This window comes from Podarcis vaucheri (genome assembly GCF_965113315.1).
Source record: "Podarcis vaucheri genome assembly, chromosome: 7".
In the NCBI taxonomy this organism is placed as follows: Eukaryota; Metazoa; Chordata; class Lepidosauria; order Squamata; family Lacertidae; genus Podarcis; species Podarcis vaucheri.
The window spans coordinates 39013150-39025118 of NC_138765.1; the positions used below are offsets into that span (position 1 = coordinate 39013150).

Below are 11969 nucleotides of genomic sequence, written 5' to 3' on the forward strand. Positions count from 1 at the left end.
GGATCCAGTGGATCCATGGCTGTCTCAGCTCTGCTCTCTCCTTGCCTCCAATGGCTTTACACAGCTTTCTCTCACCAGATGCCCTCCAGATGTTTTGGATTACATCAGCTGGCTGGGGTTGATGGGAGCTGCAGTCCAAAGCATCTGAAGGACAGTCTGTTGCAGATGGCTGCATTATTATTACTTACATTTGTATCCCACCTTCTCTCCTGCAAAGAGCTCACAGTTCTCCTCCTCCGCATTTCAACCTCACAACAACCCTGTGAAGTAGGTTAGGCTGAGAGCACATGACTGGCCCAAGGCAACCCAGTGAATTTCATGGCCGAGTGGGGATTTGAACCCAGATCCTAGTCCGAAACTTTAACAACCACACTAGCATCCTTCGCCTTTTAACTCCCTTCCTGGATTTGTTCCACGCATCCTCCAGTTCCTAATTTGAAGTTGAAATCTTTGCCTTTTTAGAAAAAGCATCCTCCTGAACCAACTCCTGGTAGTTTGCGAGCACAAGAGAACATGCAAATCAGCTGTGGGTTAATTTAGACTGCAAACGAGAGTGAGTGCTGGGGCGTTAGCTCTTAAGCGCTGTTCGAAGACTAATTGGACGAACTGTTGTCTCCCTGGAGGCCTTGCAGAAGCGGGAGTCCTTTCCAGGAAAGGAAGGTTGCATCAAAGGGTTGAAAGGGGGTGGGAAGGCGAGCCAGGTGGGAGAATGATCTCATTGATAAATTGGAAGAGAGCATCAAGGGGAACTCTTCAAATTGCAGCCATCCGTTTCTCAGCAGCTTACCTGTCAGCCGCGGGCTGCGGATGAGAGGGTGGGAGGGGGGAAGGAATGTCGTGCCTGATCAGCAGAGAACAGTGATGGATTCTACAGAGCCTGGAGGGTGGCTTTCGGTCACCCTCGCCCCATTTCTCTCTGTCATGTTCGCTGGAGGCAGGTTGGGAGGTTAAATGTGGGGGGAACTCAATCCTTTAACCCATGCAGTTAGGGCCTTGTCAAATGCACTGAGTCAGTTCCAACCCTGGGGTCCCTTGCAATCTCCCTGTGGCTACTAGGGTGGGCCGATTCCCCTTGTGCCCTTAAAAACATTCCCCCGGCACCACTGCCCTCAATGACAGCTGCAGCCGCTTCTGCAATCAGCTTAGCCCTGCCACTGGTTGTGAAACATGACTAAAGGCAGGGGAAAGCCGCTTGATTTTTAGGTGCTCGTATTTCGCCCCACTTAAAAGGGGGAATAAACGTGAGTAGGGCTTGTTTGCAGGTGCCAGGCTGGAAGTCTGGGGCTGGCTCCAGAGGCTGGCAGGCTTGGGCATTTTCCTGTGCCCCCAAGACTGGTAAAGGGCTCACAGACCCAGCAGTGCTCATCAGTTTTACTTTGCATAGAAGAAATCATAGACTGGTTGGACACAGAGGAAGGGTGGGAAGAATCAGCTGAGGAAACTCCAAGGGAAGAAAGCTCAGAGCCCGAGGGGGGGGGACAAGGACGAGTGGTCAGAGGGAGAGGAGGGAGCAGAGTGAATTGGACAAGATGACGCTCAGGGACCCTTTGGCCCGATCCTGCAGGTTTTCTTACAAAGGCCAAAATGAGCTCCTGTCTTCTGAATTGCAGGGATCTCATTCCTTCCAAGCGCCCTGGAGGGAAAACAGGACAGCCCGTTTTTTCATGCAAGATCTCGGCAACCGTTTTGGGTGCCGTGATCTCACACCGTGCTCTTGCCCCGAAAAAGTGCTTTTTCCAGGGCTGAAAGAGATGCCCCCCCCCCAGTGCTTTGGGGGTGGGAAAGACGAGTGTGAGATCCGGGTCAAGTGACTCCCCCGGAAGCACATCCTGGAAGACCCACGTCCCCGGTTTTGCGTTAGAAAAAGTTGGATGGTATGGAATCTGTGGGGTTCTCAACAAGTTCTTTTAAAAAAATGGGTTAGTTAGAGCAAGGGGAGATACAGTAAATGATCAAAGAGTTGGAGCTCCTTCCCTCAAGAGGTTAGGCCATAAAGGAGACTTGATAGACGTTTACAAGAGTGGAATGTTGCCAAGGAACTGGAAACACTGGACCAGCAGGAGTCGGAAGGTGAGTGGCAGAGGCCCCTTGCACATGCTCTCCTCTTCCACTAGAGGGAGTGGAGGGCCTTGCGTGGGAATGAAGAACAGCAAGGGGGAGAGAAAGGGGTCTCAAGGGCGCCACCCATTTCCTCAAGGAGATCTAGAAACATGGAAGCATGAGGGTCAGAGGGCCCATGGCATGCTAAGTGAAGCACCTTTAAGAGATACTTTCATTTTATTGCCTTTAAAAAGTTTTTTTTAAAAAAATAAAATGCATGCATGTTTCTCTAGCAATAAAACACTGGGTTGCCTGCCAGACAAATCGATTCTGCTCGATCCAAAGAGCTTTTGAGGAGGCAGCTGAGCTCTAAAAGAAAGAAAGGAAAGAAAGCGATGATTTTTATCTCCTCCTTTTTATTGGGGAGGTTGGCATTAAATCATACGAGAATAATGGAGCCTTCCCTCCCCCTCCCTCGCCGAGCCCACCACCCTCTTTCCTTAAATAATTCATGCCTTTTTCCAGTAAAAAGCAACTGGAGTCAGAGGCTGCCGCACCTAGAGAATTATCGGAGCGGCGTCCTCCTTGCGAGCTCCTGCGTGGCTTCAGATGGGAAATCCAGCACATAAATTTCCATGGGTGGAATTTAATGCTGGGATGAGCTGACAGTGCTGAGAATGCCTCACTGGCGAGGCTGAAGGGTAACAAAGCCCCCTATGAAGGGAGCAGAAGGGCTGAGACGCTGCTCTGCTGTCTAGGAACCGGCTACAGTCTCCGGGAGCTGTGGGCTCCTCCAAAACCAGTCCCAGCAATTGCTCATAGCAGCAAACGTTTTCCGCGTTCCCACCAAAGCAGAGCCTTAGGACCCCTCTGCAGTGTCATGAGTCTGCCTGCCTCTTAGCTCCCAAGCCAGGCTCAAGGCCTTTCTGTTGATATGAAAAGCCCTAAGCAGTTTGAAACTGGGATACCCAATACAAGGAGTGTCTCCCCAAGTGCAGACCAGACCGAGGTTTAAAATCCGCTGGTTGTTAGTGGGCCTTCTCAGTGGTAGCACCACCACTGGCCCCTTAGGAATGCCCTCCCCTGGGTGGTTCGAGGGGCAGAGGCAGCCGTGAGTTTTAAATGCATCTTAAAGACCTCTATGTTTCCCTCAAGACTCTTGATTCCTATTTTTAAAACTCTACTGTCATGCAATTTGACCTAGGTTATACAGCAGGCACGGGGGCCCTCTGGCCTGCGGGCAAATTAGACCTCACCAAGCTTCTAATCTGGCCCACAAGGCTGTTTCCCAGCCCCACGGCCATGGCTACCTGTCACTCATCCGATACCATGTGTGGGGCAGGTGAATCCACAGCTGCAAAGGCACAAGCCTATACCCTCGTCTACAACAGCCAGGTTTGGTGATCTCCACAGGCTGCTGCCAGGCAGGATCCTGCACATTCAGTGTCTGGAACAGGAAATTCCACACTGGCAGAGGGTGGCAAGACTGGCTAGAGGGGCACATCTACCCAATCCAACACCAGACCAGCACAAAGAGGTTTTGGACTACAGCCGAAGACAGAGGGAAGGCAACCTGCCCAGAGATACCCAGTGAGTTCGTGGCAAGGGCAGGATTCGAACAAGGGGCTCCCTGATTCATAACTCACCACACTACACCAGAAAACCAAGCCTTTCGTGAACCTCCCCAGATTCACTGTATATACACAGGTGCTGCGCCTAATGTGTCCTCAATACCCACTTGTTAACACCAGTCTTTCCTCCACCTCCACCTGTCTAAAAAGGACATCTGGGTAATTGCTTCTCTCTTTGGTTTACAACCTACTACACCACCAGTATTAAACAGCCATGATTTGTAGCAGAAGGGGGTTTTTTGGAGGGGGAAGGAGGGCGCAGGATTAGCAACAGTTCTAACAGAGAGGTTTTCTTTCCCTATTGTGTTGTAAAATGGGAAGGGTCACAGTTCTCTTCTACGCAGACACAAAGAATAAGAATCGTACAAATATAAACAATTCTCACATAAAGCCCTAATTACGTGAGACAACTAATTGCTGGTGGTGTTTATATTATTAGCGTATTATTGGACTACTGAATACGGGGGTGTTAGATGTCTAAGTTCAGCCCCCAGGCCCCTGTGTCTGCCTTCCCACTCCCTGATAAAAGCTTCCAGACAATAATGTGCTGTTGGTTAAGCACCCTGAATCTGAAAAGGGTTTCGAGTGAACTTTGCTTGCTTTAATCAAAAGTCTATTAAGTGCTGCTTGGAGCCGCTGAGGGACGGTCTGTCCACATCTGCCTTTATCAGCATGTAACACCCACTTAGCTGGATGAAGTTTAAACATGAAGCAGTAGCTGGGGGTGGGGGAATAGATTTATTTATATCTCATAGACCTTAATGGGAAAGGTTAGTTTCTTGCTGAATATCTAAGCTAAAACAAAAGGAGGGGTTGGAAATCGATGAATTATTCAGTCTCCTCCACAGCCTTCCCCAGCCTCTGAATGCCTCTGACCACAGTTTGCTGGGAATCGCAGGAGGAGAGAGTTGCTCTCGCGCTTGGGTCCTACTTGCAGGTGTGCCATTGGGGCATCTGGTTGGCCACTGTGCAAACAGGATTCTGGGCTAGGTGGGCCTGATCCAGCAGGCTCGACTTGTGTTCTTAACCTGGTGCCCTCCAGATATTTTGGACTGCAGCTTCCATCTGCCGGCATGGGAGCTGATCTGCACATGCAGGAAAAAGTCAAACGTTCGCTACCACTTCAGACTGCAGGGGGTGAGGGGGCAGGGCTCACATAATTCTATACCACGTACAGTGTTCTTTTATATTAAAAAATGCCCTGCAAATCAAAAATGAGCACAACAGGAATGGTTCTATCCTGGCCTTTTGCCAGCTATACTGTTTTGCTACCTGCAGAGGATTTTTAACGGGGGAGCATTAAAAATGTGATTCCCCTACTTGTAGTTCAAAGCGATGCAATCTGTTGTACTATATTTCAAATGTTCTGCCACTTCATTCATTGTATAGGGCAGACCAAGGTTTATTCCCTGGGAGCTTAAAAAAAGGTACTTGCTGGACCAGTTGCAGTTCAAACCTCCTCGAATCAAGCTGTTGAGTTACACAGAATTCCTCTTTGGGAATGTACATTAAATTCAGAACAAAGATGATGTTACATGCCTAGGCAGGGGTCATCCTGCACTTGTGTATATACTGTGGAACAGAGAAGCATGCACAAAGGACTCCCCCTGGGAGCGCATACCATGAACATGGTTGCAGCATAGCACCAGTGCAAGGGGTGCATGGCCCAACAGCCCATATAGGGCTATCTTCAAACATTCCTGTTTACCCCGGCATTTGATAGCTGAAATATGCTGTCGCTGTTCTGTTTTATTGACTGTATCACATTGAAGGCCACTGGGTGATGGGAATGAAGGACACAAATGCAACACCAGCACCAATCATCATCATCATCATTATTGTTTAATAATAATAATAGCCAAAAATCTCGTTTCTCCTGGGACAGGCTTCGCCGTCAGCAGAACATCCCCCTTTTTGGGAAGATTCGCGGTTCACGCTTTGGCCCTGACAACCCTGGCGATGGCAACAGTGACCTGGATGAAGACGAAGACCTGCAGATCCAAGTTCCTTAGCAGCTGCCACTGGAGAGACACTCCAGGCTGTGACAGAGACACCAGATGCTGGCGGAGCTGGGCAGGGCCTTTGGGCTTAGCACAAGTGACTGGAGCGGCAGAGCGGTCTTTGGCCTCTTCTTTTGCCAACCCCAGGGAGAATAAATGCGAAGCTGTGAGGAAGACTTTGGGAAAGGGGAAGCCAGGCCTCCATGTTCTGGTCTCCACAGCAAGAAGGTTTGGTGACTAGGATGGGGGCAAAATAGAGGCCCTGGGGAGATTTCATGAAGGGAGTTGCTAAACTTTATGGAAGGCTCCCTTTCTCTACAGCTCCAGTCCATAAATCATCGCTGATACTTTTAAAAAAAACAAGAATCATCTAGACCTGAGGGATAGCTCAGTCAGTAGAGCATGAGACTCCTAATCTCAGGATTGTGGGTTCAAGCCCCACATTGGGCAAAAGAATCCTTCATTGCAGAGGATTGGACTTGATTTTTGTTCAAACCCTTCCATTGCTCTGGCCTTAATTCCTGTCCAGCTAATGCCTCTCCACAGCTGACCGACACAGTTTCCGCAAACACAGCACTCCTCTGGAAGTTAACCACAATACCTCTGACCTCAACCCAGATAGAGGGAGATAATGAGTGATACAGAGCGGGAAATCAACACATTGGAGGGGGGGAATCTCATTGTTGAAATCTCTGAGGTCCATCTGCCAAAGTGGTTCTTCCATGTCTCAGGAGTTGAACTGATGATTGAATAAAAGACCTCGTGGGAAGGTGATGGAAGAGACCAATGGTATAGGGAGAGACACCCCTGAAGATGCAGCTCATCCTCTGAGACTGCCCAGTGTGTGTGTGTGTGTGTGTGTGTGTGTGTTTATGTATTTGTATATGATTTGTATTATAAAACTTGAGATAGCCATGGAATCCCAGCCAGCACTGCAATTATTGGTCTCACTCCCATGCCTTCCTGGTGTCACAAAAAGAAACAGCAAGAAACTGGAAAGTCTCCAGTCCAAATTTACAACAACCTCTACCACAAACATGCAGGCTTCCAATTCTCTTATTCTGTGCAACGACTACAATACGGAGATGATCACACTCACATGCCTTTTGGCATTGCAAGGATTGCAAGATAATATATGTGGAGTGCTTTTTAGGACTTGAAAGCTCTGTATGGAGGCTAATTAATATTAGTATTGCAGTAACAGCCCCCTCACCCTATTTCTGAGTAGTTCCTGCCTAATGCCCTCTGCCGGTTCATGTGCATTCTGCTCCTAGGTATGTGGAGTTAAACGATGCAACTTGCTCCCACAAGAGATGCAGTGATGGCCACCAACTTGGTTGGCTTTAAAAGAGGATTAGACAGATTGGTGGAGGAGATGGCTATCAATGGCTATTAGCCACCATGGCTACTATGGTTGGATCCACCATGCCTCCACCTTTGGATGCAGCAATACTTCTGAATGCCAGTTGCTGGGAACCACAGGACGGGAGAGGGCTCATGTGCTCAGGTCCCTGCTTTCAAGTTTACCTCTCAGGCATCTGGTTGGCCACTGTGAGAACAAGACTAGATGACCCGATAAAGCAGGCACGTCTTGTGTTTTTATGAGTTCAAATCATGAGAAGGTTGCTTATAAAAGGTAGCACAACCCAACTGAAGACCATCCATCAGTCATGTGTGATGGTCAGGGAGATGCTTGACAACCTACCCGTTTGTGTATCAGAACCAGGAGTACATGGAAACCCTGGTGGGTGGCCACACATGGGCTGATGGGATGCGCTCAGCCTGGTAACTCACAGGTTCTGCAAGCCCCTTGCCATAGCATTGTGGACTGCAATAATGGGGGAGCCTGCTCACCCCCCACCTGCTGAAATTTTGCCTTCTCTGCAATTCTGAAAGGGGTGGGGACCATCTCAGCTTCTAGGCCCGGAGACCTGCTGGATAGTAATGCCTTCGTGGAATTTGACATCTGGTGTCAAATTTCCCATGTAACTCCATCTGTCCCCCCACCCACCCTTTAAACAAACTCTTGGGGCTGCGTTTGGCAAACTCAGGGCAGAAAAGGACTGAGGGGGACTTGTGGGGCTGGGCTTCTCCTGTATGGGTCCCATTTCTTGGCTCCCTCCTTCCCAGCCTGTACATCTCTGGACCCTCTCTGTGTTCCCTCATCCCATGCTCGAGAATTCCAAATACTTTGTGGTTGCAACGCGGACTCTTGGAATCCAATGATCAAGTACATGGAACTGCCCATGGTTTGCATTAGGAATTCAGGCTGGTGGATTTGGGTTTCTAAATCGGACATCCTTAATGCAGAATTTGGTTTTGTTTGGTGCAGAGTGTGAGTGGCCCTTCATTTAACTGAGCTGATCCCGATGTGATGAGAGGGAGCTGGGCGAGGCTCAGGGGGCCACAGCTGCCTCTGACAGGTATCATTTACAAACAGCACGGCAACCGTTCAGTCAACCTTTTGTAATAATAAAACAGAGTTTATACTAAATGCCTGCACGAGGTGTAGTTCAGTGGGAGAGTTGGATATTGGAGAATAAAAGGGTGTGTGTGTGTGTGCATGTGTTGCCATCTCTCAAAGCGGGGTTCCCAGCAACTAGACCCCAGAACTTCCATGGAGCCCCAGGACTATGTTTTTTTCACAAGGAGGCTGGACTATGGCGTCATTTGGCTGCTGTAGCCTGCCAAACAAGCCTCTCTGCCTGACTCAATGCTGTCAGCCGACCTTGAGGACCAATTACGAGGCACCACCAGACCTCATAAAGCCCCAGCCTCAGAGTTTGCTCTGCAACTCTGAGCAATTTGCCCTAATGGAAGGGACCACTTCAGGTCATTGGCACATGCAATCCTAGCCCTTTCTCATCTTGACACTATAGGAAGAACTTTCTGACAATAAGAGCTGTTTGACAGTGGAGCGGACTCCATTGGGAGATGGTGGACTCTCCTTCACTGGAGGTGTTTAAGCAGAGCTTGTATGGCCATTTGTCAGGGATGTTTCAGCTGTGATTCATGCATTGCAGGAGGTTGGTCTAGATGACCTGGGGTCCCTTCCAGCTCTACCGTTCTATTATCCCTCTCTAGGTGTGGTATTTAGTTAAGCATCTGGGGCAGCAGAAGCTGTAGAATGGAGAAGATGAGCAGTTCACCCCATTTTGCTTCATCTGGCAAGTATCTTCTTCCCAGTCGAACATCATCTCCTGCACCCCTTGGACAGAGAGGTCTCTGGTGAAGAAAGAGCATAGCATTTGGGTGCCCTCTGCCGTCATCTAGCAGCGCCCTTCTGAGATCTGCTTTTTTGGGGAGGAGAAACAGGGGTCTCCATTTGACAGCCTTTCAATCAATGTTCTGACAAAATCAAATCCCCTCTTTCTCCCCCCCCCCCCCGCACTTCTGTGTGTGCACAAAGGATCTTTTCCATGAGTTGCTCCATGAATAAAACATCATTGCTTGCAATTACCAGGCTCACCGAAGCTCGTTTGGCTTTACGGCTAATATGGTTCTTGGAGATGAGCCTAAAACAATGGTTAAAAATTAAGCAATAATGGCCCGTGATAACAGTTTTATAGCAAATGTGAGGTTTATATTTCCATCATTGCCGAGTGATGTAATTGGCGTGAGCTCACTTCCTCCACACACAGAGACACACAGTCGCTCAGAGGCCCCCGCCAATCATGCAGGAAACCTAACAGGGTGGAAAAATAACAGTCTTGTGGCACCTTAAAAGACAAACAAATTTATTACGGCAGAAGCTTTCAAAGGCTAGTCCTCCATGGGAGTTTGCGCCATCCCAACATAGTGCCTTGCCAAGAAGGGGCACTTTAAGGGAGTGGAACAGGGGATGCTGACATCTACACTGGCCCCTGCATCTCCTGTCCAAAATCCTGATTTAATGGTGATCAGGCCCTTGTAAAAGCACAGATGGGCCCTGAGGGAAATATTTACTTTCCCCTTAAGAGGATCCAAGGTTTGATTCACATAGTATAGTGGCAGGGCGGGAGCTGATTCTGTCTGATCAGACCCTGCGCTGCAGGGGGTTGGACTAGATGACCCTTGGGATCCCTTCTGAAAAATAGTGCTGCTTTCCCCAGCGCTTCCAATATTGGACAGCTTTAGCATGCTCAGGAATCAAGTTTTGTGCCTCTTTAGTAGGAAGTGTGTGTGTGTGTGTGTTGTGCATTCTGTGATTTCCATTTTTGACACTGCTGGAAAGGAACCATTGCTTAATTTTATTTTTTGCATTTATAGCTCACCTTTTTCCTCGAAGGAGCTCAAGGTGGTGTGCATGATTCTTCCCCTCCTCATTCTATCACAACAATCCTGTGAGATAGGTTAGGCTGAGAGACAATAACTGGCCCAAGGTCACCCAGTGGACTTCATGGCCAAGTAGGGGGATTTGAACCTTCATCTTCCAGGTCCTAATCCATCACTCTATCCACTACACTACACTGGTTCTCATTTAGAAGACAGGAGGCTATACAAAGTCAAACCATTGGTCCATCTAGCCCAATACTGTCTACACTGACTGGCAGCAGCTCTCCAGGCTTTCAGGTAGGGATCTCTTCCAGCCCTCCCGGGAGACTCCAGGATTGAACCTGGGACCTTCTGCATGAAAAGCACATGCTCTGCCAGTGAGTTACAGCTTGTGGGAGCTCTTGTTCCCGCCATGTTTGAACTGTCATATAGAAAACCTTTGCCCACCTGCTTCTGATCACCCCCACCTGTAACAGCTGATAACGCAGAACCACACCTGTGACAGGCAGGTGGGCAGATCAGGCTGCCATTGCAGATGCATCTCAGAACAATTGCAGTCACACAAACCGGGTGGGCCACAGGGAGGCATTGCACACAGTACAGCGGTGACAGCCCCAAGTAAGCTTTCAATAGGGGTGATGAGGCCTAGGAACAAATATGCTCCCTGACTCTATCCAGACACATCAGGGATAAATGCTCATTAAATCCCACAATCAAGCAACATGGCTCCCCTAAAATAAAGAGACCCGTTTGCAGACCCAAGGTGGTGGCGGGACTCAGAGCTTAATGCTAAAATAAATAGGCTGTTAAGTTCCTTTCTGTTTGAAGGCTTTGGGAGGAAGAGAGAGAGAGATAAATAAGTGTTTCCTCACATTTTCTCTAAGCTAAAATGTCCCAAAGGCTGAAACCTTTACTCATCAGGTAGTCGCTTCATCCCCCTGATCATTTCGGTTGCTGTTTTCTGAACGCTTAAGTGTTGAGTGTTTGGAGGTGAGGTAAAAAGCCTTGCTCCTTCCAGTGGTGGCTGGTGCCCATCAAGCCTGATAGGGCAGAAGGTAGGGAGACCAACAGTAGGTGGCGCCACAGCCAATGCCAGGCAGGCAACAACAGGTACAATCAGCTAATTCTAGATGTGTTGTCCACCTCCTCCCTGCAAGTCCTACAAGAGCAATCAATATTGAGACTGAGGAGGAAAGTGACAGACAGAGTTGCTTCCTGAACCAGTTGTATGTAAAAATACAGGCAGGTGGGTGCTGGCCGAGGGCACACTGAGGTTGGCAGGGCAGTGATCCATACGCCCTCTGAGACCAGCCTCCACTGGTTCCTTCCTGCCGAAAGGATAGTCAAGATGAAAGCAGGAGGTTTTATGGGTCCGCAGAGGGAGAGCAAAGCAATCCTTCCTTGGCAGGCTCATTTCAAACCCATTTTGCCTGGAAGGAGGAGGTCTCCTCATGTTTATGCCATGCAAAAGTGACAGAGAGGAAGAGAGAGCCACAGAGCCCTTCTCGAACCAAGGGCCGAGAGGAAGCAGGGAATGCAACAGTATTAAAAATTGATATTTCAATGAGATAATTCTGCTTGCTCTGGCTTTTAATTGATTGCCTAAAAGGAAGCGCCCTTGCTTGTTGTTCTTTTTTATAATACAAAAAAATTGTGGCAAACATTAATAAATTTTATAGCCAAGTAAATCAAGCCCAGAGTGGATGAGGTGTCCCCACAAATCATAAGCACCAGCTCAGACAGCTGCACAGAGCGAGGTTGGGAGGACAGTTTTCATGAGGTAAGCTGGTCTTGGGAAGGATGGGGCTCAGATTCCTTGTCCATTTGCTGTGGAAGCAGTTCCACAGATGAGGAAGGGCCATAGCTCAGCAGCAGAGGAGGTCTTCTTCACAGAGGAGATCCGAGGTCCAGTCACCAGTGAAGCAATGAGCTTAGCAGCCATTTTGACCTCCATTGCAGGAGTAGCAGAGAGTTCAGTAAAGTTTGTGCCTCAGGCTTATGTTCTGGCTTCAGGCACCAGGCTCACTGGCAGACCAACTCTGTG

General features: G+C 48.8%; 1 protein-coding gene across 1 annotated transcript in view; it reads left to right on the plus strand.

The window, feature by feature from the left end:
* Nucleotides 1-8165, plus strand: part of CCDC102A (coiled-coil domain containing 102A) — a 37450-nt gene extending 29285 nt beyond the window's left edge. Inside the window, exon 9 of the mRNA XM_082233490.1 lies at nucleotides 5557-8165. Within this exon, the coding sequence (XP_082089616.1) occupies nucleotides 5557-5683 (127 nt within the window). The 3' untranslated portion in view covers nucleotides 5684-8165. The remainder of the gene's footprint in view (nucleotides 1-5556) is intronic.
* Nucleotides 8166-11969: the final 3804 nt, after the last annotated feature.